This window comes from Ascidiella aspersa, chromosome 5 (assembly GCF_963924565.1).
Source record: "Ascidiella aspersa chromosome 5, kaAscAspe10.2, whole genome shotgun sequence".
Lineage (NCBI taxonomy): Eukaryota > Metazoa > Chordata > Ascidiacea > Phlebobranchia > Ascidiidae > Ascidiella > Ascidiella aspersa.
Window position 1 is genome coordinate 4,801,787 of NC_139451.1, and position 27,774 is coordinate 4,829,560.

General features: G+C 34.9%; 1 protein-coding gene across 1 annotated transcript; it reads right to left on the reverse strand.

Moving 5' to 3' along the window:
* Window positions 1–4,389: 4,389 nt before the first annotated feature.
* On the reverse strand, window positions 4,390–27,021 carry LOC146141561 (solute carrier family 2, facilitated glucose transporter member 5-like). Its single transcript, XM_083390285.1, has 14 exons — window positions 26,707–27,021; window positions 25,304–25,408; window positions 25,135–25,230; window positions 24,555–24,673; window positions 23,765–23,889; window positions 21,466–21,581; window positions 20,417–20,579; window positions 19,524–19,711; window positions 11,697–11,810; window positions 10,832–10,936; window positions 10,182–10,254; window positions 7,997–8,124; window positions 6,876–7,006; window positions 4,390–5,982 (listed from the first exon to the last, which is right to left on the reverse strand). Exons 1-14 carry the CDS (start codon window positions 26,743–26,745, stop codon window positions 5,886–5,888), a joined length of 1,599 nt encoding a protein of 532 aa, XP_083246411.1. The 5' UTR covers window positions 26,746–27,021; the 3' UTR covers window positions 4,390–5,885.
* Between the last annotated feature and the right edge of the window lie 753 nt (window positions 27,022–27,774).

Here is a 27,774-nt window from a genome sequence, read left to right on the forward strand (position 1 = left end):
CGTTTGACTTTACGGGTTCTGGTTCGGTTCGGGTTCAAGCATTTCTTCGGAATCCGGTTCAGTTTCGGTTTTGAGCAATTTAAAAGTTTCGTTTCATCTCCGGTTGGGATACAATATAAGTGGCGTTAAATCTGAAAATATGGGTCAATAAATGTAGAGAATAATATAATCTTTGAATTGTAAGTCAATTAATCTAAGTTTCGTGACTTTAAAAAAAAAACAGCACTCATTATTGAAATAGCCTACCTGAAAAATAAAAAAATCAACGCTTTATTTAATCAAGATTATGTATTTTTTTCATAAAATTTCGAGCATTTTGTAACTTGATTCTGTAAAATACAAGTTGTAACGTCATGCTGGATTGAACCGCTTTTGTTTACAGGATCGGTTTCGGTTAAGTTTTACGTTCTTTCAAATTATTTGGCTCGGTTCCGGTTCGGATTCTTAAAATCTTACAAAAAAAATGTTCAGGTTCGGTTACGGTTCGGAAAAAATGAACCCAAAACCGGTTCATAAAGTTCCGGTTCGGTAACGGTTCGACTCCCTGGTTTAAATTGCGACAACAAACGCGACATTTTTGCAAACTCACTGCTAGAAAATTTTTAAACTTCAACCATTACTCTATTTAACTCTCTTTTTTGTAACAGCAACTGATTGTAATTTGTTGACTAAAGCCAAGTAAGCGTACTTGACGTCGTTTATTGTTAGTTAGTTCATTAGGGAAAAGGTAAACCTATTTTGACTTCTTAATCAACATTATTTATCTCCAATAAATAATAACAAAAAAATTATTAGCAATAATAAAGCAACTGCCGGTAAAAGGCTGAATATTTTGTTGGATCAACAAAACACTTTTATGGTTTACGGGAATTTACACCTTAACATCACAATTTGTTTTTTCACTTTTGTTTAGGTGCAATAGTAATGGTAAGCTAACAAGCGCAGTTTAAGACAATTGCAAAAAGGCAGCACTTGCTACCTTCCGTATAGATTTTTTTTAACACAAAGCTCAATGCCAAACCAATATACAGCAATGATGAATGAAATCCACGTCTTAAGACCCGAAGTAATACTGACCTACGATAACTGAATACTCTTAACAATAATATGTTTGGTAACAACAAATTTCATAACACATGATGTTTTTTCCGTTTACGTGTAGCCTACTGTAAAACAGCAAATGTGTTGGTCTTCCCTTGACTGTTTGCCACTGACTGTGTCTGAAACGAGTTACCTTACTGCTTTCCCACAATAAAACTAAATTACCACCTTATTAGGATAAGATCTGTGTGGAAGCTATACATTGAATCGACTGGTGTGGTATAATTATTATCCCTTCAATCCGCGTGACTGTAAAAAATCAAATTTAATTCTTCGTCGGGTGACATTAAATTAGGCCTACTCTTTTTTTACACAATTTTTTAAACAATGCAACAAAGTAACCAAAAGACAGTGCTGTGTGCTACCAAACTACGTCAAACGTTAACATAATCCCTTTCAAAAATGAAATTGGCTTTCTATTAAAATTGCCGCCATAAACGCAGCATTTACCCATTTAATTATATCTGGTAAAGGACTATTGGTGTTTTTTAGTCGATGTAAACCAAATACAACTGCAATAACCACAATAGTTTAAATTTCATTTTTATGTTTATACGCAGGTAATTGTGCTTGAAAATAAGATTTGCGCGGTTATGTTAAGAGTTTAACGATACGTCGTGCGCGCGCCCATGGAGAAGCGAGTGCACTTTGACGCCGCCGCTCCTTTGTTAGGCGACGATGACGTTTGCTCCGCCTACTTGTCGTATGCCAAGCGCTATACACGTTTCATAAACTGTACTAAAATAAGGTAACGTAAATAAAACGATAAAACACATAAAACAATAAGAAAGGTGAGGTGCAAAAGTGGAAAAGCGATATAATTTACGTGAGTGAGAAAGAAAGAGGAAACGAAAACACGCGTACAAACGATAAAAAAGGAAAGGCAGTGTTTATTTTTTTCCTTGTTTCCATGAGACAAAGAAATAGATTGCTCTTCTGTAGCGGTAAGCCCTTGGTTTTGTGTTTGCCGCACGAACAAATGAAATTGTAGAAGCTCATCAGTCAGTTTTGGGTCAACATTTTACGGGTACGCTTCCTTTGAAAGTTCTACGCCTCGTAAAATTTCTACCTTAGTTGCTTTCAGATTAGCAAGAAAGAGGAACATTTGTGCAATGTCACTGTACACATTAGCTCTTCTTCTTAAATTGGCTTCAAGTGCGTCGAGCATAGGGACAAAGGAATTTATTTTAAACATTTTCTTTGCAGAAAGTTCACTCAAAGCGTTAGGTGCATTTCTTTGCCTCCTAGCGACAGCTCTGTAGTTAATATTCGGCAAGGTTGCTTTTGCTTCCTGATCAAACTCGTCAAACCCATCTCTAATTTCGCTTAAAAAGCCCTACAAGTGAACTGTATAATTCGGCACAAGTACTTAATAACGATTCAGATTTCTGAAGAACTTTGCTAACCCTACGAAAACGAATTAGCAATGCGCCCCCCTTATTAAGATGCAAACGACGTAATAATGACTGCTTACAACAGGGTTCGGCAACCTTTTTCTAGTCGCGGGCCAAAACCAAACTCAGAAAGGTCTCTGCGGGCCGCACAAAATGTTAACTAAGAATTGTGTGTTTTGAAATGTTAGAACAACTGTGAATAAGGCGGGCCTTGGATATTTTTTGCACTTAAAGCGCGAAGACGTGTTTAATTGCATTTACAGAGGCAGTAAAGTGTTGCGCAAAGCGCGACAAAAAGCGTTTGTTTGGTTTAAAATTCGAGTTCACACGTCATCATCCTTACTACTAATTAAAAGTGTAATAAAACTACTTTAAGGGAACGCGATGACATTTAAAGTTAATCAGCTCAGTGTTTGTTGACTGTTTGAAGTTAAAAGCGAGCGCGATTTTTTTGGTATACTGGTATTTCTTTTAAATTTCTTGCAAGTTTTTATTAATGCCGAAAAAAAAAATAAAAAAGTTAAAAAAAAAATTATATGCCTAATATTTTTTAATACGTTTTCCGATTTTTCGCGTCGCACTTGACAGCCTTCCACGGCGCAAAGCGCTGATCTAGTTGAAAACGCAGCATCAAAACTAAACAAAGCGGACGTAGAATGAACAATCGCGCAAAGCGCGAAAAATTTTCGCAATTAAGTAGTAAAAATAGTAAAAAAGTATGTCAAATGGACTTGTCTAAGTTTGTCAAAGAGGCGGCGAGCCGGATGAATTAGATCAGCGGGCCGGCTCCGGCCCGTGGGCCGTAGGTTGCCGACCCCTGGTTTTCAACGTGGTTGAAACCAGTTGTGGATAGAATTGTCTACTCTTGAATATATATATATACTTTAGGTAGGGTTAAACTTGTCAATTTTTGTCAATTTCGAAACCGAATTTCGATGCCCCTGAACCATGAGGCCCTAGGCTTCAGCCTGCCTAACCTATTGGTAAATCCGGCCCTGCATAGGGGTAGCAATTAGTAAAACCTTTCAGTTGCTACCCTACTCCAGTGCTCTTTAACCGGTGTACAAGGTACACCCTAGGGTGCAAAAATATATGCATGGGCCATTAGGAAAAGCTATACAAGGATGCATCACAAACTTTTAATAAACCATTACGTATTTGCCAGTAATAACCGATTTCTATGAGACAATGGAGCTGTAATCGATGTGAACTAACTTTCTGAGACACGTGGTCTTTCTTTTTTGCCTGACTGTCGTGGTGCAAGTTGCATTCCTGTTATATCTGTAAATTTTGAATGCTGTTTTGTGACATGCAATAGAACTCGCAAGAAGCCTACAGCCATAATTGAACTCTCACCGACAATGTGTAAAACTTCGGCAGCTCCGCTCGGTTTAATTGGCATGATGATATTGTTATGCATAATAATTTTTCATATCGCTTTTTACCTCAGTTTACCATGTTCACCTTTCAAGTAAACAGGGTTCGTGAGTTCGTCACAACCACTTTAATGGTTTACCGAAACAAAAAAGGTTGAAGAGCACTGCTCTACTCATCAAAAAATATTTTGTGAAACTCGACTTGAAACATTTATCCCGTAAGGCAGTGCTTCCCAATCTTTTTTACATCGCGGCACAGGAAAAAAATCCTAACTATTTTGCGGCACACTTGTAATTTTACAGTCGCCCTTAACACACGACAAACTATATGTAAATGTCCTAAAATTATTAAATTGTATTGAATAGTGGATATTTAAGTTTAAAATGCTTGCGTGTATGCCTGTTGGTAATTATAGAAATAACTTCGCAATTTTTTTCACAACTGCAAAACGCTGGTGTAAAACAAATCTCCAAGCCATTTGAATGGCTGATATTTCTGCATTAACTTCAAGCAAAAGCACTTGTTTTCACGTTTATTTACACAAGAATGGCGCGCATAAGTTAGATGAGATCACATAAAGTACGTTAACAGTCTCGGTATTGGCGCTGTTTTAACCTAAGCGCCAACACTCGATTTTTTGCCTATTTACATCAATGACGGACATATTTATGCAATAAATCGTTTACGCGAAGCAAGCATAGCTTATCGAACAAGACGCAACGGTATGCACAATAAAGAGAAGGTGAAAAATAAGTTAAATGTGAGAGAAAAATCAAAACCGGAAAAAAAATCGGACTTCTGATTAACACCTACATTCTACAAGGATAAACGAAATCTTAAATCGTTTAAGATACTGACATTTTTCAGTGACTCACATCGCCTAAAAAAGTAAAGACAAATGTAACATGGCGACAAACTTAAAATGTTGCGTTTGACATTTGAACAGTGTTTGATATAACTGCACCGATTTTGTTTCAAATTAGGGCACCTCTTAAATCATTTTGGTTGGAGTTCATGGCTCTTACATATAAAAAGTTTCAAATTTTTTGTATAAAAGTTTATTATAGAACCTCAAGTGTAAGATGTAAAAATGTCTATTCAGGTGAACAGTGAGAGCGAATGTTATAAAATTACTTGAAAATGGACGGGCACAATTAAACGATTATGACATTTTGTGTATATAAAAACAGGTAGCTTATGTGTATAACTTACACATAACTTGATGAACAAGAAATACGTGTTGTTTAAATGCTGTGCACTCTGTGAAATTCAAAGACAAACTGTTGTGCTGATAGAACATTAGACTTGTGTGCATTTCATGGTAGCAACAAAGACAAATTATTGTGCTGATAGAACATTAGTGTGCATTTCATGGTAAAAACAGTTGCGTTGCGTTAGGTTTAGCAAATGGTTATTTCGTTATTTTTGGCGCAATGAAATTTGCAATACGCACTGTAGGTAATGCACTTAAGATGAAAGGTAAGCACACAACATCAAAAGGAGCGAATGGGGTTAAAAAAACATCAGTGAAAAAGGGGGGTGTCCGATAATATCGGATCGGAGCCGATTCCCAAAGCTCGTTTTTATTTTTATAAGTGACAAGTGCATTGCAGGTGGCACCACTAAGTTCTAACTAAGTTTTCAGGCCAATAATTATAAGTTACCATGGCACATTACGCGATGTGTTTAATATTACAGTCGCCCGATGGTTTTCCCTTTTAAGGATATTTTTTGGCAAAAAAGCAATCGAAAAAATATTTCCCCTTGGATTTTACACGCTTGAAATTCAAGCAAGTAATCCCCATTTTTAGTCGTTTTGTTACGGTGTGCATTTTGACTCTGAAAGGGAAAAAAATTTAAAAAAAGGCGACACACAGACAGAGAGACAGTAAAAGACAGACACACGGACCATTGGAGCACCCGCGCGCGACAGAAAACACGAAAACATGGCTACGCTGTCCAGTGTCCACACACGCACACACACTGTTACGGAGCCCGACCTGGGGGGTTAATTTACACGCGTTCCCCCCCGTGAGAGTTGCCGTCCATGTCCTTCAAGGGCATCTTCATGTTGCCATCGTCACGGTCGACACTCACCGGCACTTTGTTGCTAAAAAAAAAAAATTTTCAGTATTTTGAAATTTTACAAATTTTACAGTTTTTTGCTGAAAAGAAAAGGCAATATATTTTCAACCACTACAAAATGACACAATTTGTTGGTAAAAAACACGCAATTTATTCACATTTTACACTTTGTTGCTGAAAAAAATGGCAATATATTTTAACCACAACAAAATGTTACAATTTGTTGGTATAAAACTGCATTTTTTTCAATTTAGGCCAAGAAAGAAAATCGTATTTTTATTTATTTAGACAAATTTAAAACTTTGTTGCAGAAAAAAAATCGCAATTTATTTCATTTTGACCAACAAACACAATAATTACGTCTACATACCACGCAATGTCAAGTGGGAAAAATGTATTTATACAACTTATATTATTCCTATAAAACTAGACATTGGCTTTTATAAATTTTTAAACTGTACAAATAATTTAGTAAAGCTCAAAACAATTTTTACATTTTGATTTCCTTAGTTTTACAATAATTAAGGTAATAGTTTGACAAAAAATGGTATCTTCCCCGCGATAGTCAGGCTTTAAAGTTGGGGACCTTTATGAAAAGATTTTCGGGGGCTTGTGTATCACAAAAAACTTGTGTATTAAGAAAATGTGATTTATTTTTCAATTCAGACCAACCAATTTTGAAATTGCGTTTTTAAATTTTTTTTGAAAAATAATTAATTTTAGCAACTTTAGAGCAAACTGACTGTTTCAGAACTAATTTTTGCATTTTGGTCCGCGAACAAACGTTAAATTGAAAACTTGTAGTGAAATTATTAAAAACAGTGTACAGCTCAAGGTTGGTTTGAAGCTACTAATGAACAAGCCTTTAAGTGGTTACTGACAAACAATTTTGGGGGGGACCTTATGTATAATGCTTACCGTTTAGCGAACAAGTTGCTAATCTGCTGGAAGGTTCTTCCCTTTGTCTCTGGCATCACAATTGCGAGGAATACGGTGATTGCGATGCAGACGAACATGAACAGAATGAACACGTACGGACCGGTCAGTTTCTGTGGGCAGAGAGCGAAATTGACGGGTTAAAGGATTGTATTATATTACAACCTGATTGTGTCAGACCCGGAGTCTGATTCGGGACTTGGGTAATGAAAATTGTAATGCCTGGTGGTAAGACCGTTCTCACCCCATAGGTGGACTTTTTTAAATGGGACCCCTAAAAATATGTTTGGTCCGCTTTGACAAGCTTGACGTCATTAATTAAAATCACGTCATAAAGTTACGTAATTAACAAGCACAAATATTTTGTTTCTAGCCAAAACAAAAACAACAAAGATTTAAGTAAATTCAAGGACCCCATGAAAATAGTCCACGTATTCCCCCAAGGGTCAATGGACCCCAGTAATTCTCTGGTTTGAAGTTTATAGATCAGAACATAATCCCATTGCATCACACTGAGGTTGACGCATTAGTTAAAACTTTGACAAGGAGATTGCTTCGGTTTAATTTTGTCAAAAGCGTTTGAAAATGAGTTTTTGCAATTGATGCTTAGAGTCGATACCAAATGCCAAGTGCCAAAATTAACACAGAAATTTCAGCTATGATGTGCGATTTAACGTTCAAATTTTTTTTTTTTTTTTTTATGATATTTCCGTAATTAAAAAAAATAATAGGCTAACAACGTGATGTAATTTTCTAACGATACTTTTTGACCAAAATATCGGCTATCGGTATCGGAATAAAATGTGAAGTATCGGAATAAAATGTAAAGTATCGGAACTCCCTGGTGTCGAATTTACCATTAGAAGAACAGTTGACAAACGGAATGCAATCACAGTGCTTAGCTGTCATCCTCCCCCCAAAAAAACAGTTTTATTGTTGTTGTAAAATAAACTTTAATAAAAAAAAAGAATATTTTGCGGCAATAAAACATAGGCAGGGCTATCTGCTTTAAGTATTTAGATTTATTCGACAATAAAGCATACACTGTAAACAGGAGGTTTACCGTTAATGAAAAAAGCGAAATTGTTGAATTGAACGCTCACCTGTACAGCGGGAAAGCTGATTCCGATGATAAAGTTACAAGTCCAGTTGAGCAGGCAGGCGATCATGAAAGCAGGGGGACGGGCGGCTTGGCGGAACAATTCGGCTGTGATAAGCCACGGGATGGGTCCTGCAAGAAAATACGGCGTTTTACGAAGGGGTCTGCGACAATTTCCCCAAAGATGGAGTTGTATGAGGGTTCCGCGGCAATTTTTGGCGAAAATTTCCACGAAATTGGCGTCGAATGAGGAATTAGCATATTTGGCGAAAATAAAAAAATGCGTTTTAGGGAGGGATTTGCGTATTTAGCCAAAATTTACCAAAATATGGCGTGGTACGATAGGTCTGCAACAATTTTTGGCGAAAATTTCAACAATATTGAATTGTATATTTAGCGAAAGTTTCCACAAAATTTTGCGTTTTTTGAGGGGTCTGCGAGAATTTTGGGCGAAAAATTCAACAATATTGACGTTTTATGAGAAAATTGCATATTTGGCGAATAATTCAACAAAATATGGCGTTGTATGAAGGAATTGCATATTTCAAAATTACTCAAATGGCAAGCCAAGTATTTTTTTTTAAATAACAAGCCCCAATCAAGTCATAATAAGTGCAAGTCAAGTCATTGGCATAAAAATAAAATGTTAAACTAACAAAATTGGTAAACTCGTCCGATTATAACTCTAAAAACAACGCAAAACGTAACATATAGTAAGTTAATTGATTTATGTGCAAAAACCAAGATAAATAACCAAACTTTATAAAAAAAAAATTGCTTTTAAAAAAAACAAAACTTTATTTCAACCTAAGTCATTTGTTTGAAAGACTTAAGTCAAGTCAAGTTATTTTATCAGAAGACTTAAGTCAAATCAAGTCATTTGCCCGAAAGACTTAAGTCAAGTCAAGTCATTTTATCAGAAGCCTTAAGCTACTCAAGTCATTTGCCCGAAAGACAAATATTCAAGTGAAGTAATTTAAAATAAGTTGCTTAAATGCCCTTCGGTCAAGTCAATGAGTCACTGTCTTGAGTCATTACAACGCGGTGTCACACATTTTGAGGTTCTGAAGAAAAGAAGGCTACAGGCGGCGCACCAATCCCAAACAGGACATTACTACAGCACTAGGACAAATCTGATCAAACCTGTTTATCTGGAATTCGTGGCATACGGACGCGGGTGTTTAGTAAAAAGATAACAGACGGCGCGATCGCGCAAAGCTTGAAGCGTAATTGGAAGGATCTTGGCGTTTTAGAAGCATTTTGATTGCGCCTAGGGGCATTCGCAAACCAAAAATCGCATTACATGTAAAACAAAAATGAACCGATGGGCGAACGAAACACCGTAATCTATCTGTCGATAAATAATGCAAGCAATAATTACATAGTTAAATGCTGAAAATATTAAGCGAATACTCATTTAAGCAATTGAAAATTAAACTCTCGGCAATGATACACTGATGTAGGCTAATTTGGCATATTCTCGCCTACTATCCAATAGATATAATTGATTTTATTACATCATGAGTTCCATTTTGCCTTACTGTGTTATAAAGGGGATTGGCCAAGTCGTAGGTCGATTTTGTTTTCTGATTAGTTAAAACGTTTAGGAAAGTATAATTTCAACAACGTTTAATCATCACTAGGGTTTCTACACTTTGCAGTTATTACAATTTACAGTTTAGTTTGCTGGCTTTTCAAGTGTCTGAAACGATTTATAATGCGCATATCAAAAATGAACCGACGAGAATGAGTTGATAAACATCTGAACATCAGCTATAGGCGGCAATGGACTACCTTGTATAAATTCCACTTACAAGACAAGGTTTTTAGGGATGTCCGATAATATCGGATCGGAGCCGATACGCGATGACAAGTGTTAGATTCGGTACTCGTCCGATACTAGGGTGGTCTCGGTTCCGATACGTAATTCATTATTGATTTGAAACAACTTGATTTGACTTGACTTAAGTCTTTTGGACAAAGACTTGAAATAAATCTTTCGGACAAAAACTTGACTTTAGTCTTTTGCACAAAAACTTGATTTAAGTCGTTTGGACAAAGACTTGACTTTAGTCTTTTGGACAAAGACTTGACTAGCCCAAATCTGTCAGTGTTTTCATTGTTTAAATATGTTTTCATTGTTTAAGTTTTTTTTTATAAATTATATTGTTTAAATCAAAGGTTTTTACCTGGTCCAATCGCGAATCCGACAATGTAACCGATCACGCATGCAATGCTCAGGTAAGAAATCCAAGAGGCGTGCTGAAAAGTTAAAAAAACATCATATTTTACATAAAGTTGAAAAAAATACACGTTTTGTTATTTTAGGCCATAAATATGGAAAACATGCTGTGTGTTTCATGTTTGTGAAAAAATGGAAATCACATTTGTGAAAATTAGGTTCAAAATTGAAAAAAAAAATGTTCCTTCATAAAATTAAAAGCTTCTATTTTAAGGAAAACTGGTTACTATAAGACCAAAAAAACATCTGGGGTTTATTTCACTCTTAATTCATTTTGATTACAGTTTTAAGCCATTGCTTAAGAATGGGCCTTAACATATTATTGGGCTTATGTACTCTTATTTATTTGTAACTTGACATAGGTTTAAATTAATTGTTTTAATTTTCTTTCTAGACTGTTGTTTTCTATCAAGTAAGAAAAATGTTTTAGGCTACTCATAATTAAACTGCCACGTAACCAGTATGCGTCACTCGTAAGATGAGTAATAAATAAAGTTCATCCGATGTTAAAGACTCCTTTATTTAAAGCCGTCAATAATCCTAAGCCACAAGAGTCAGAGCTGCCAGATTGTGAATAAAAATAGAAGTAATGCTTACCCCGAGAAGGTTAAGCACGACTGTCATGGCCAAACACCAGAAAATCATCATTCCGAAGCCGTACACCATCAATGCTTTACGACCAACACGTTCGATAATTCCAACCTGCAAAAAAGAATCAAACCCGTTAAAATATGCCCCCTACGTCTAACTACAACCTACAGTTATTATCTCAACACTTATTCAAAACATTAAAAAATGCTTCCTACTTCTGTATGGGCTTTAATATTCATTCCACGTACAACTACAACCTACAGTTATTATCTCAAGATTTATTCAAAACATTAAAATATGCTTCCTACTTCTCTACGGGCTTTGTTACAGCCTCTTACAATAATATTGATATGATTTCAGGCACAAAACAAAAAAAAATCTTTTCAAATGTGACAATTCTATAGGGGGTTTAGAAAGATTTGAAAACTTAATGAATATACTGTTGCTGTCAGACTGTATCATTTGTAAAATTGATCTTCAGGCAAGTATTTTTTATTAAATGCACCGACGTTTTGATAACCTTTACAGGAAATCTTCATCAGGGCACTGATATAGTGATATTGCAACGAAGTTATTGCCGGAAGAACAATTTTATATTGCAAGGCCAAAAAGGTTAAGTAAATCGACATAATCTTAATTAGGACGTTTCGATGCGTGCACTTAAACTGATAACAATTGCATCCCACCTTTTATAAGTAATGCTTGAATTGCTTCTCAGTCACATTAACTGAAGATGATAGTTCCGAAAACGTCTCATTTAAGATGATGTCGATCTACTCGACATTTTTGGCTTTGGAATGCATTATCAAGCTACATTACAGATCCGTGCATATAGCGTACCTAGCCACTTTACAATTCTTAAAAAACCCACCGAAATGATTGTCATGATCACGTTTACAGTTCCGACCGCTACCGATGCAAGATCTTGGGGGTTACCCTTGGGGATTCCCGCTTTGTCGAAGATGATGTTTGAGTAGAAGAAGACCTGAAGTACAAAACAATTCGAGATTAGAAAAATAGTACTCAAAAACGACTGTTTTTTTTCTACATGTATATTTTAAGCAATGTTGTTGTATACCAGTGTTTCGAAACTAATGTGTCGCGGTTTGATTTGGTTGGGTCGCTGAATGCAGTTGTTTTACATGCTTATAGTTTTTATCTGACAGCCTGATATTTTGTTAATTTCTTACGTAACTTGTACTGCTTTCATATGTTTTTGACATTATTACTTTTCCATGTATATGTATTTCACTTTACATAAGAACTGACGATGTCAGTATAAGCGAAACAAACAATTCCTTTAGAAACTGTTCACTCTTTTGTTTCACTCGGTTTTTTTCTAACTTTGAGTGTTTATATACGCGTGACAGAGAAACAGTGATTGACACGCAGAAACCTGCCGATGGTTTTGGATTCCAAAAATATACACTATTTTGTGCAGTTAAGGTTATGGACAGTTGAGAACTAATTGCTTTTTTGCTAAAAATACGCTTTAATGAGTTGTATTTTTTTGTGCGATAAATATGTTTTTATTAATATTGTTCCAATATCAAAAATTGTTCCAATTTTGTTTCAACATATTTCTAATATTTTTTACTATTTGCCCACAGAAAAACCAATGACGCCATTTACTTAGCAAAATGCATCTTTTTAAAAAAAACAAGTTCTAAAACCTTTCTATCAGATTGTTGTTTGAAGCAGTGCGTTTTTCAAGGCATTTAAAAAAAATTATAACTTTTTCGTCGGCATTATGTGTTCTGTTGAAGAGCCAGATTCTGTTGTGGAAAAAACAATTTTAACCATCTTTGGGATTAGGAAACCGAAATTTTGTAATCAAAATCGTGCGTGAGTTCATTATCACCGACTTTGTTGCAAGGTTAGCTTTTGAAGTAAATATGAGAATCAGGTTAAAAGTAAAATCTCAAACAGTACCAACTGGTTTCCAGATTTTTAAAGTTAGACAATTGCGGCATTCTACAAAGATTAAAACATTTTAAGCTTATTGTTCTAACTTTTTTTTTTGAGAAAAAAACAACATGTCTCCTATATTAAAAAAACACGTCCCCCCTTAAAATAATAAAATGAACTCCAAATAACACCCTTTAGCCTAACAACAATTACACGTGAATTTGCCCTTAGGGTTAATGATTCAGGACGTAAATAAGCAGCCTTACAAAACGTGTGCCATACACGTAACAGGAAAAAAACTTCAAAGTATGATTCACGTTCAAAACAGCCTACGCCTTACACGACCTAATTCCAGTTTGACGGGACCAGTTTAAGCCACATATCAGCAGGTAATTTGTGGTCCTACAAAACGAGTTCCATGAACTTAGAGAGAAAGAAAATACACACGTGGTATGATTCAAGTACAACAGCCTTACAACATTATTCCAGTTTGGCGGGGCCAAAGCCACATTCAACAGGTAATTTGTGGTCCTACAAAACGTTTGCCATAAACTTACAAAGAAAGGGAAAAAAACCACACGTGGTATGAATCAAGTACAACAGCCTTACAATCTTATTCCAGAATTGCGGGGCCAGTTTAAAGCCATATTCCAGCAGGTAATTCATGGTGCTACAAAACGTGTTCCATAAACTTACAGAGAAAGGAAAAAACACACGTGGAACAATTCAAGTCTAACAGCCTTAAAATCTTATTCCAGTTAAGCGGGCCGGGTTAAAGCCACATTCCAACAGGTAGTTTGTACCGTTTGTGTAAGTAGCCCTACCGGTTTGACCGCCTATTTCGCCTCATTAGCTGAGCTGGTCATATTGAGGCCGACCAGGCGTAAAATGGGTGTGGCATTAAAGTCATTAGTGCGTGGCGTTTATCACGCGTTTGACGAGAGGTGGAATTCTAAGGACGCATGGCGCTTTGATGATATAAGCTATGGGCGAATGACTTTGTTACAACTTTGCTGGAAAATATTTGCTGAAACTCGTATTTGTGTAATTTGAAATTGGGGATATCGGGTGGCACTGTTTAGCGACATATTGTATTGCAATGTTGACAAGCCTTCGCACAACCGTGCTTCATTAGGTTAAATTAAGACCTTGCTTGGTTTAAGAATGAAAAAAAGATTGTACTATGATGGTTGCTGTTCAAAGAAAATATAACATACCATCTATTTTAGCCATCATTTGTGTCGAACCGGTGTACAAAGCCACAATCCTTTTATTACATTACAAAAAATACATTTCTTTCTGAAAAAAAAAACGCGACAAAAATGTTTTAGCAATCTTTGGCTTTATACTGGGTACAGTGCTAGAACTATCTTTGTATCTCAAAACAAACCAATTTCTTCTAAAAAATCATTGTTGAGCGTATGTCTAAAATCTAGATGGTATTTAGATATAAGCTCTATACTGGGTGCAGTGCTAGAAATGCGCAAATAACACCAGGGAGATGTAAAGCATTTCGAGCATGCAAAGTCTAATGTATGAATTAGCAAAAAGTCTTAAGACGCAGCCTCAAACCACATTAAACTGCAGGCTTTCAAACTTATTCCGTAAACTCAGAACTTTTCGAGCTATACGTGTTCAACGAATAATTTAACGCCAAGCGGGCGTGTTTAGCTACTGATTGAAGTCATAGGTGTATCTATTTTGCCATTTCCGCTTTTGTGGTTGTTTGGTATTGACGGTTGTTGGTTGTGGTTGGCGCTGTTGTTTTTAGGGACAAGTAATGCGCCTTGAGATTACTTAGAACCGTTGGTATTCCGGTTGAAACAACACACGACGGCTCACCTATTTAGATAGCATTCCAAAGAGATCCGTTGGTGGTTAAGGCTTAACTTTAGGGAAATCAGTTTAAAGAAAATGTTACTTACTTCTATGTGGCCTTTGACATTCCTCCTATACATCTAACTAAAACCTCCAGCCATTCTCCTAAGCCTTATAGGAAATGTTCACAAAATAATGCATACTTCTGTATGGGCTGGGGGTTAATGACTTGACTTAAGTCACTGTTTTTAGAAGACTTGACTTAAAGTCCTTTGACCAAAATTACTTGATTTGACTCAAGTCTTTCGAACAGATGACTTGACTTGGACTAAGTCATTTTGTCAAATACTTTGGATTAAAACTAAGTGCTTTAATTGAATATTTTTGAATAAAATTGGGTCATTTATCATAAATTTTGTACGCTAAACAATTTTTATGCTGTATATTGCGTTTTTGTTATTTTTAGTTGAGTTATTGCTCATGATCGGACGAGTTTATAAAGTCTTAAAGTTTAAGGTTTTACTTTTATTTTAATAACTTGACTTGCTTTAATAATTACTTGACTGGGACTTGACTTGTTATTTTTACAAAAGACTTGACTTACCTAAATGAAATTGACGGGGACTTAAATGAAATTGACCGGGATTTTTAAACTAACTTGTTTATAACAACGTATCATAGTGTTAAATAAAATTTATTAAACTGGGACTTGACTTTGTTTTATTTTCCATTCAAAATAACTTGACTTGGCATAAGTTCTTATAAAAATGACTTGACTTGGACTTAAGTTCTTAAAAAAATGACTTAAATCGGACTTCATTTACAACCACTCAACATAGCGTTGAATGAAATTTCTTGACTGGGATTTGACTTTTTTCTTATTTTTTATTCGAAAAGACTTGACTTGGACTTAAGTTATTTTTCAAATGACTTGACCATGACTTTTTTAGTTATTTCAAAATGACTTGTTTACAACACTGGTGAAAGATATTGCTTTTAATGCGAGCAATGGGACCATCAGTTAAAAGGCTTTTGAACCTAGCGGACGAGCATTATTGCCAGGGGGCGTGTCTTACTGAGGCGCCTTTATCATGAAAATCAGCGCTATTCTCGTGGGACTAGCTCCTCTACGTAGCGGAAATATGCTACGTAAGCCGCTTCTCCGTGTAGTTAGATCACTAGCTCTCTAACCACCTGACATATACGCCCACGCACACGCCTACCGCTCAGCCAATCAGCCTCCAGCAACGAGCAACGCCTTTAGACTTACGTAGACGGTTTAGAGATCCTTAAAGGTCGCTTATGTGGCACCTTGGTGCGAGATTTCTCGTACGATTTTGGAGCGATTGCTTCTTGTAGAATCGCGTTTTAAAGGTTTGGATAGTTCGCTGAAAAATGTCAATTTCTAAACAGAATCTTACTAACTACTCTTGAAAAATGGTTATTAATTAAATCATACTGGTGGTTAAAGGTACTTGACTAATGACTATACCATGTTACCTTTTTATAATCAAAATTTATTAAAAAAGAAAACCCAATGCAAAAAATGCAGCAATTAAACTATTTTTGAAAAAAAAAAACTTTATTTTTGTTAAATTATCATATTCATAACTTATTTTAGTTACAAATTTGTTTCTGACAATTTTTTTTACAGACAGAAAGACTAATTTGAAGTACACAATTTTACATAATCTTAGCGTTATCCTCATAACCACTATTTTTAAGTGCAGTCAATTAATATTTACACAAACCAAAACTATACTATGAGCTGTTTTTTTTTTGGGGGGGGGGGGGAAACTTGGTCAACTTGGTGCGAGATTTGTCGTACGATTTTGAAGCTATTGCTTTTAGTCGAATCGCATTAAGGGTTAGGATAGTTCGCTAAAAAATGTCAATTTTTGGACAAAGATTGAAAAATTTGCGGAAAAAGTTGTGTTAATTTTTTAGGAATTTTTACAACAAACTTATCACGAATTCAATTTGTCAGTTGATTACAATTAAAAAATTGAAGTTTATTTGCAGTGCATTTTGTTTAACACTTCACAAAAGACAGTGCAACGTAATTGTGGCATATTAGGTGGAATTTTGGGGTAACACGGAACATTTTTTTATGTATACGGTACAAGGCAGTGCTGTAATGACTTAAGTCAATGCCTCGACTTAACTAAAGTCTTTTAACTGTTTTTATTAAGCACTTTTTTATAAAATTGAGTTGCTTATCTACATCTGCTTGCTGTATTTTGGGAATTGCTGTATTTTTGGGAATTTGTTGATTGAGTTATTGGCTTATTGCTCATATTCGGACTAGTTGACCAATTTTAATAGCATATGCAAGGTTAAAGGACTTAACTTAAAGTTGACTTACTCTAGTTATGATTTCGGACTTAAAAAAGACTTGACTTTGACTTCAGTCATTTCAAAATTTACAACAACAAAAGTACAAGGTATAACTTGTTCAATTACTTTGCCATTTAAAGCATGGTCTAACTTTGCCGGTAACAAAACGACTCAAGTAAAAAACAACAAACCTTTTTCACCCCTCTTCATATAACACTCGAAATGGCGCTAAAACAACCAGAAACGAACTTTGGCCATTAAAAAAACACAACATTTTCTAGCCTGTGCGTCCGTCAAAATCAGTAAGCTCGAATTTTGTTTTGCAAAACCAGTTTTCGAATTTTTTTCATGCTTAAACATTGCTAAAAAATATAGAGTTTTTTGGTGAAAACTGGAGTTATTAAGTCAGGGTGGTTTAAACCCCCAGGCTACCAATATTCGGCCCACGAATTCTCGTTCAATTTGGCGATGCGCATTTTTAGCCAAGTTTTGTACATAAAACAATTTGCTTGTAATAGGTTGAGTTTTGTGTTATATTTTAGTTAGGTTACAGCTCATAATCGGTCAAATTTACCAATTTTACTAGTTTAAAGTTTAATTGTTATGACTGTAGTCTGTAGGACTTCACTTGAAATTGACTTATTATAATTAAGACCTGACTGAGACTTGGCCTGCGACTAAGTCAAAAAGACTTGACTTGTATTTAAGTTATTTTACAAATGACTTGACTTGGACCAAATAAGCGTAAACTCGTTTTATCGGTTCCAACAAAATTGTAATCCCTATGTGTGTGGTAAACTATATCGGGTAACAAGAGGACAGCCAAGCATTGGCGTCAACAGGCGAGGTTCGTTTCCGGCCATACTGCTGCCGAAAACGTCGCTTTGCTTGAAACGAACGAATACAAAATAAGTCACAAGCAGTAAGCTGTCAATCAAATAGCGTTTGTTGCAGGCTTCCTAAAAGGTTCGAAGAAACGCCTGTACCGAGTGACACGAGTCCAGTTTTTCTGTTAAGGTTTGGCCTAGCCCTTTGGCACAGCCTACACCAGCAATGGTTATTGAACTTTTTGCAACGCAAACCCTAACAATTTTTTTGGGGGCTTTTATGGACCGGGGTCGGCGTCGAGTTTTTAAAGATGACGTCATAAATTGAAGCCGTAAGGGAAAGTAGACTTTAGAAAGAAATCTCAAAACTGAAATGAACTCAACATAATTTTGGTGTAAACGTTTCTAATAAATCTTAGATAACGGTTGAACGTGTTGTAGTAAGACGTTGTAAGAATATAAAGCCCGTACAGAAGTAGAAGTAGGTAACATTTGAATGTTTTACACCCTCTTTCACAAATCCGGTTATTCTTTAAAAATCCATTAGGATTTCAATTAAGCCTTTATAAGACTCCCTAAAATTAGTCCGCGTACCCCCAAGGGGTTTACGGCCCACACTTCAAGAAACCCTGGTTTAAACAGATCTAACGACATCTAAAAACAACCAATTGAACACAAAGGCACCGTTTGTCGGTTTCGGATAAATTGGCCGGAAAAACGGTCCTACCCCGTTTTGTTCTAACTGTGTGTGGTAGGCGTTAAACATCCTGTGATGCAGTATGTATGTCCTAACGGTTTTAGGAGACTTATCACTGGTATTGTAATGACTGGGTCGAAATTAAGTGTTTTTTATTTCATATTTTACCATAAAATTGAGCTATTTATCCCATTTTTTTGCACGTAAAACGATTTTATTGCTACATGTTGCGTTTCTGTTGTTTTTAAGTTGTTTGATTGCTCACAATCACACGAGTTTACCAATTTTTATAGTTTATAGTTTTATAAAGTTCACTTTAAACTTAATTGGGACTTGACTGGGTATTTCTTTATAAAGACTTGACTTGGAGTTAAGTTATTCCACCAATGACTTGACTTAGACTCGAGTTATTTCACAATTGTCTTGACTGGGACTTAATTTGTTTACCAACTGACTTGACTGGGACTTATGACAAAAATATAATCCATAAAAATATTAAAATCAAATCTTAGTATAAAACAAACTAATAGAACTATTAAAATTACCAGGTGGCCAAGGACATTAATTTCTACATAAAAAATATATACACCTCAAACAAATATTTAAAAAATCCTAAAATCAATGCATCAAAAAAAAGTTTTATGAAACCAAATTCATACACCCCATTAAAAAAAATACCGATGGTACAATTAAAAAAAGCTTACCGCATTGATTCCTGACAGTTGCTGGGCGATTTAGATTTTTTACAATTTACACAAAAATACCAAAATCTAAATTAAAAACATTGTCCAAAACAAAATACCAGGTGCCAAGGGACTTAACGATGCACAAATCAATTGATCAAAAAAAAGTTATAACAAACAAAATTCATACACCCCATTAAAAAAAACCATAGTTAAACCATAAAAAAAAAAACTGATTCGGGATAAAAACATATTTTATCACCAAGCACAAATAATCAAAAACCTTTAGCTTTCTTGCGATTTACACAAAAATATTGCATAAAAAATAAAAACAAAATAAAAAAATTTTTTTTAAGAAATTATCTACAAATCCATCCACCCCATCATTAAAAAATACTCACGGTATAGAATTGAAAAAAAAAACTTACAGCATTGATTCCGGATAGTTGCTGGGCGACCATCATCAAAAGTACAGTGATGAGTTGCCATCTGACCGACCTTTCTCGCACGAGCTGGAGGATCGAAAGTTGGCCCTCGGCCGTTTGGGAAGCCGCTTCGTTTCGCATTTCGTCCATTTCGGTCACCACATTGTCGGTTCCTCGCAATTTCACAAGCACTGAAAAAAATCGGGTTTATAGATTCCCCGAGAGTTTGCACAAAAACCGACCGCTTTAGTTTATATCATCTCTGCTTTAGATTATATCAACACAATCGTATTAACACCTGACGTAATTTTGCACATATAAAAAAAATTAAAAATTAAAATTTTGAACATAATTGTAAAAATTTGGAAGCTGTGATCCAGCTATATGACGTCATAATTCGAGTAGTTAACTAAAAATAATCAGAAAACGAGAAACACTAAACAAAAGTAAAGAAATTGATTAGGACTAGCTTTAAATATGCACTACTAAACAAAAACTAGGAATACCTTTAAAATTAACTGTTATAAAATTTAAAAAAAAAATTTTACAAACGCAAAGCTTTTCTTCTTTTCAATTTTGTTTTTTTTTTACTCAATTTACAGCTTTTTCTCAAGGTTAAAACTTAACGGTTTGGGGAAAAAAAATGTTATTTGAAGTTGCTTTAACTGTAGATAACATGTTTACCTTTTTATTACCAAAATTTATGTTAAACTATAAAAATTGACCAATTACAAGCAATACCTCAACTAAAAAATAATAATATTAAGTCAAGTAAAGTCATTTGCCCAAAAAGACTTAACTCAAGTCAAGTCATTTGACAACAGTGACTTAAGTGCACTCAAGTAAAGTCATTAACTTAAGTTATAGCAACCTAATCTTAATACTCTTCCACTCACCGTTTCTCGCCTCATCTTCCTTTTGTTGGTCGATGAGCAGGAATCGAGGGCTCTTTGGCATGAAGGGGATGCTGACCATTTGCAGAAGGGAGGGAATGCACGTGAAAGCAAGAAGGTAAGGCCACATGTCGGCTGTTCCAAGAACAGACTGAAGTCCGAACAGCTGCAAGCAAAAACTTGGATATAGCACCTTGTAGTAAGAATACAAAGCCCATACAGAAGTAGGAAGCATTTTGAACACTTCAAATAGCTTTTTATTCATTTTCAACGTCTGATGTGAGATATTAAAAATGTTTATAATGCTCTGTCTTACTGCAACCTTAAAACCATTATAACGCCCAGTGATTTGTTAACCTTAAGAAACAATAATTTAAGTAGGGCTTGGTTGTGTCAACTTGTGTGTGTGTGGTAAAGTTATTTGACATTTCTAAGAAAGTCTTTCAACCCTGTACTTATACACAGTATTTTAACATTTATTAACTTTAGGTTTTATTTTTTTTACTTTGGGTTCCAAACTACTTTAATATATACCTGAAAACCAATTGATATTCACCATTACATCTATTCACCGGTCCTATAGCATACTTAAATAAATTTGTTGTAAGTTTGTCAAAATTGAATATAACATGGTGCTTCCTAGCCTTATGAATGAATAGTTTTATTTGGGCTTGTTATGTGTGGTATTCCATTTAAAAGCCAAGACTGAAACTGAAACAAGCGCAGACTGAAACTGAAAACAACTGGAACAAAAACTTAAATATAGCACCGTACTTCCTAACCTCAATAAACAATATATTTATTTAGGGGTTGGTTTGTTGTATGTTTAAAAGGGTTTTAAACTGTGAAACTTCAAGTTTGAGGTAAAGTATCTTAGTTTCCGTAATGTGAATGGAATTTTTTCCTGTCTGATATGCTTATAGGAAACTGTGTTTTAAACTGTTAAACCTGAAGTTTAGGTTAAAGTATCTTACTTCTTGTAATTTAAATGGCAATAAGTATGAAGAGATATAAAACCGCAACAAAATGTTATATAACACGGGAAATTGTACCTGTGCTACTAGGATTCCAATTGTGATGAGCAGTTGGTTGAGCACTCCAATAGCACCTCTCCATTCCTTGGGGGAAATCTCACCAATGTACATCGGCACAATTCCAGTTGCAAGACCTTATATACATAACAAAAGTGTTACAAGGAAGTGCGAGAATAACCAGACGTTCATATTTAGACTGTTCATATAATTCCTAATTGATTTTCAACATTTGAAACCAACTACTTTTGTATGTGGTTGGGTATTCAGTCTATGTCTAACTAGAACCTCAACAATTGAACCTATAAGCAGGGCTGCAACCTTGAACGCGTAAAGCGTTTTTTTGCTGGGTTTGGGTCGGGACTCGAGTAGGACCATGTAAGGCTACCCTAGTCCCGAGTCCACACATACGCATGCGCAGTATAAAATTTGAAAGGCTGCAAATTAAGGTGGAATAGCATATGGTGAAACATTTTCCAACCATGTCATGGGAGTGGATGATTTGTATGACTTCCCTATGAGTAGATTGCTGAATATCCACCTTATTTGACTCGCATAAATGGGTTGAATCATGCTGTAGGAGCTGGACTCAAGACTCAAATCACACATTTAGCCGGAATCAAACTCTGGTTGAGTTTTTTGAGTGGAGTCGGTCTCGGGTTATTTTTAACCGACTCCACAGCCCTGCTTAAAGGTATTGGAGTTTTTCCTCTATGTGCTGGCATTAGACACTGCTAAATAGAGATATGTGCATTTTTCTAATACCCAAACCGAACATTTTGAAAAAAATTGAGATGTTAAATTTGAAGCCAAAGCCAATTATTTATGTTCTTATATAAAATGGTCTGTCAGGCAAATGACAGAATTAGCTCATTATTGACAAGACAAAAATTGAACATTTATCTTTACAAGTAGAAAGCATCGCTGATTATGAGATCACTTTACAAACTGGGTGTTTGATGTACACTAACACCTTTCTACTTTTGTCATCAAAGAATGTCCAACAAAGTATTCGGTATTACAAATCAAGCTTAAAAGCTACATTATAGTGCTTTGTGGCTGGTAACTTAAAACTGTTTTGTTCTTGATTAGCATTGTGTCAGCTAACACATTATCGGATTGTGTTAAGTCTGTGTGAAAGATACTAAATATGCTTGGACAAATTATGTGTCATAATTATATGGCTGGAGGTTTTAGTATAGGAGATATTAGAAAAGTTAAAAATACTGCCTTCTTCTATATGTGCTTTGTTATACAACATTTCAATGGTCAATTTGTGAATCGTATTAGATTTTTTTGTGCTTAATGTGCTAACTTAAAATTAATGGGTTAATTGATACTTCTCATTTTGGTACACATGTGTAGCCACATTTTTTTTTAATTGTGTATAATTTAGGCATAAAGCCATAAATGGTCGCTCCTGTTATTTAGTTCAAGCATTAATTATCAGAAAATAAACTGGGGTAGCATGTAAATGCTGATTTCATTTATTAAAAAAAAGGTTGGAGAAACAACGTTTGATTACAAAACAAAATTAAACCCAGAAATTAACTTGTTGTGCACAGTGGTGTATTTTCTTGAATGAACCAGAGCATCCAAAGCTCCTATTGTTTGTGAAACCAAACTTCAGGAAACAAAAGCTCGAATGACCCTCTTTATAGCTAACTGGGCATTCTGCCGGGCAGAACAAATGACCCTTTTCAATTGACTTCTGTTTGTAGGGATAAAACTGGGTCACATTCTAAGCTGTGGAGCGTGACAGCTTTCAGTGTGCTGCATCAGTGTAAAGCATGGTGTTGTAAATGTCATTAACACTTAAGTACATGACAGTATATCAACGTTAGAATTAGTAAAGTTTAACACCTATTCATATGGGATTAGCGTTTATTATAATGCAAAATGTCCTGTATCGTTTTATTATTCGAATGCTTTGTCCAACATTTAAACTAAAAAAAGAAAGAAATACAGAGGGAATGTTGGATTTTCACTGTTTGGTTTTCTAACACTTAAAAAGTACATGACGCTTATCATTGTTAGAATCATGTAGTTATTAATGCATATCAAAGTTTAACACATATTCATATGGGATTAGCATTCAAATGCCATGTTTGTAAAACATTTAAATTAAAAAAAATTAAATGAAGAAGCAGTAACTTTAAAATATTGAATCTTCATTATTTGATTTTCTAAAACTCTTATCAAACTATAAAATGCTGTAGACTTTTTTAGCAGTTAATTTTCAAATAAAAACTTTTATTTCTCATTATGTAACATTTGAAAAAAAACACTGCGTCATTCAAAGTGAAAAATCTTATCTTACCGGCAAAAATACCAATGAAGATTCTGCCGATCACGATGAGTGCAAAACTGTTTGCCGGTTTTGCCAGTCCGAGACAAAGCGCGGCAAGAAACGACGCCAAGTTATTCACCATAAGACCTCCACGCCTGTAAAAAAATATAAGACATTAATGAAAATACTAAGACAAAATCTTGAAAATTGAAAATAATTTGCACAGGAAAATACAACACATAGACATAGTAGAAAAATCAAATCCAATACTGAGGTAGGTGTTTTGAATAACTCTTTATTCCTTTTTAATATCTTGAATAAATAGTTACTCGTAATGTTTAAAATGCTACGTCTTTCTGTATGGGCTTCAAAACCCTTACTACGTCGTACTACATCTTCAGCCATAATCTTAAGATTTATTCGAAACCTTTACAAAATGCTAATACTTTTGTATGGGCTTTGATATTCATTCTATGTCTAGCTGTAACCTCCAACCATTATCTTAAGATTTCTTCGAAATGTTCACAAAATGTTACCTACTTTAGTATGGTCTTTGATATTCTTTCTACATCTTACTACAACCTCTAATCCAAACATTACGCTTTAAAATACATGAACAGTTGTTTTGATGACAATCAGTTTTTGATAACAATCAGATTGATTGTGTGTAACTTACAGTTCAAAACATTGGCAACATCATAATACGTTTCTAAAGATTATGATGCAAGACTACGAATTCTAGCAAAAGCTCCATAAAACTTTAGCACATTTTTAAAGAATAGAAAAGAAAACAGCAATTTTCGTGAATATTGATATTTACCTTCCAAACTTTCCAACGATTGGCCCGACCATTAAAGACCCAACCATTCCAGCTGCGGCAAAAGCCGAAACTGCGATGGCGAACATGTTGTCTCGGTAGTCGGCCAGGCCTGGTTCTTGCTACAAAGAATAAACACATGAGAAATTTTCTATCAAAAAATAATGCATGTATTTCATTATAAAGTCTCATAAAAGAAGTGCAAAGCCTATAAACAAAAACTATATATATATATGTATAATCACGTCAGAGCGGATGCCAGACGCCAAGCGGTATTATCAATATTCGTTGAGGTATCAGTGCTGTTTCGATACCAAACTTTATTGGAATACAATTTGCCATCCCATGCAGCAATTTTTACCTTAAATGGTAATTTAACAAAATATCATAAATAAGTGATGGTAATTAAACTTCCAGAAAATGATGTCCTTCGACATTTTTATTTTTATCTAATTTGCTATTTTGATCATACTAATGCCGTCATTGGTTTGGCAATGGATTAAAATGTCAGGTATAGGCAATTCCTATATATTTATATATATATAAATGTCTATATAAGAAACTATACTGCAACTATGCTTACCATACACGTAGTCTGAACAGTGCTGAAATTCGCAGTGATGTTCATGGTGTTGGTGTTGTTCTCACACAGCTCGCCAAAAAAGAAATCCTTAATTTCCTAAACAAAAAACGGGAAGTTTCAAATCGTTTCTTATGATGTTCGCATCGAATTTTAGTTCGAGTTGACTTACATCTGCAGGAGCGTTGACCACTGCTATGTTGTATCCGTATTGAAATGAAGCACCGATGACGGCCATCAAAACACCAATAGTCAGGGAAAAGGTAGCAACCGGTTTCTGAATAAATGCATCATAAATAAATATATGGTGAATATATATAGCTGTATTTACGATACTCGAAACTGTTTTTTTTTTTTTTTGAAAAACATTTTTTTTTATGTTTTTAAATAATAACCAAATCCATAATACAATTGAGAAATCTACACAACTATATTTGCAATATATAACATTTTGGCCCTTACTTTAAAGTAAATTTGGCACAGTTAACAATTATATTTGGAGTCTTTAACAATTTAAATGTTTTAGCGACAAATTTTTCAAATTTCCTCTTTACAAAAAGCAGCATAGCAACAGATACCTTGAGTTTGTCGTGCTGTCCATTTTTTAGATTAAGTTAGTCTAACTCTTTTATTTTACACTAAATTTTAAGACTGCTTTTTGGCTACTTTAAACTGTACCATACTTTCTTTGGAGCATTACACTGAAGTAGTTTTTCTTCGCTGAATATCTGGTCGAGGAAATCTTCAGGATTAAAATCTTTCTTGAAAAAAAAATAACAACCTAATACTTTTTTACCTTTCCTATGACTGTAAGTCTGTAAAGTCATAACTGCTTCTGATCACAAATCATAACAAAACTGCGATTGATTTTACGTTGTCGCATTAATACTACACCGACTGTCTGTCAATGATTAACTTTTCTCAGGTGATGTTGACTAGCAAGCTGTAAACACAAATTAGGATGTTTACCGAGTCAACAAACAAACATTTAACTGTGTAAAACTGTCACTTCTAATCTGATAAATAAATAAGGTTAAACGCTCTACAGACGCTTAAAAAGAAACACTGAAATCTTATATTGAGATGGACAATTTCTTAACTCAGACTCGAATTTGCAATTTTGTAATAAATTAAAATTTCTGACAAATACTTAGGTTGTATTTCTACATTAAGCTAAATGTTTTCTTGAGGCTTTCATTTTTTTAAATCTTATAGTGAGTTGAAACAATTCATTTTCCTCATAGTAGGATTACCAATCTAAAATCAAAGTACCTAGGTTGAATGTAAAATAAGGTACATAAATTAAGGTGACTTTTAACAATTTCACTAAAGTTACACACAAAAGTATACAAGTAGGCTATAGGACTTTTGGATCTCCATTATATTTTTAATTGACAGAAAAATCAATTTTAATATGTTAGGATGACATGTCACAACCATCCTTAAAAGGCGTGTTTTCCGCAGGCTTGACCGACTATTATTGATGTTTTAAAGTCCTTCAAATCTTAACTTGGTTAATAAATTATTTAAAGGTATTTCTACTTTACATTACAGAACTAACAAATAAATACATACCGGTGCATATTGATCAACAAGAACATCGGAGCCAGACATGCTTTTTACGTTTTTAGAGCAAAAAATGTTAGTTTAATTTAAATCTGTAATCGCAAATAAAACGTTAGGTTTCAGCAAAACGTCCAGATTTTATTCTACAGCATTTCAAGACGTAAAAACACAAAAATTGTGCGCCAGAAAAACTCCTTTTTGATAGAATTGCCCAAAGCTAGTTTTTCTACTCTATCATATGTTTACGTCCGCCGTTTAAAAGCGGGTCATAACATAGGTCAACTCCAAAAGTAAAATCACATTCATCATTGGCTCGCATGCTGTTACCCTTCCTTCATATTTAGCTTCCATTTCTAAGCGTCCCTCTGTGAAAACAAGCTGGTATCGTATCCTGTTACGTTAGCGCCAACGCCCATCTTACACCTCTCCTAGTAAAACCTCGCGTGAGTTCAGTCCATTCATAATGAAGCGATTTAGACCCCTCTGGCATTTTTTAAAGCTCTATCGGGACGACGCCTAGAATTGTGACCAATCAGAAGAGAGCCAGCGTACAGCGAAATAAAAGCCACTATGACTGTACGAATTATAGTAAGAGAAAAAATGGTTACGCAACCAAAAACAAACAGTGTTGGAATTATAACACTTATTTAAACAATTACGTACGACGGATACTGCACTTTTTCTTGGTAAACAGAAAACACTTCAGAGTATATGTTGTGTGAGGGAATTTTATTTGGAATTATGTTGACATTATTACTTAACCATTTTATTGAAAATCCATGATTGTTGGGAGGAAAAACGCCCCAAAAACCTGGCCAATGAGAAGCATTTGGAGAAAGTACTCGTAATAAAGCATACGGACGCTTGGTAGAGATGAATTTAAGTGAAAGAATCCACGTATGTTTGACTTGCCACGTTGCATCTTTGTTTTACAATTGCTGACAAGGAATCGGTTTGATTTTTATGGGCGCTTTTTGTTTTTCAGTCACAACTGTTAAAGCGGCCTCGTATCATAAATAGATCGATCTATAAAGCTTAATGCACCACACGGTACAGTATAACTGAATTAGCTTTCAG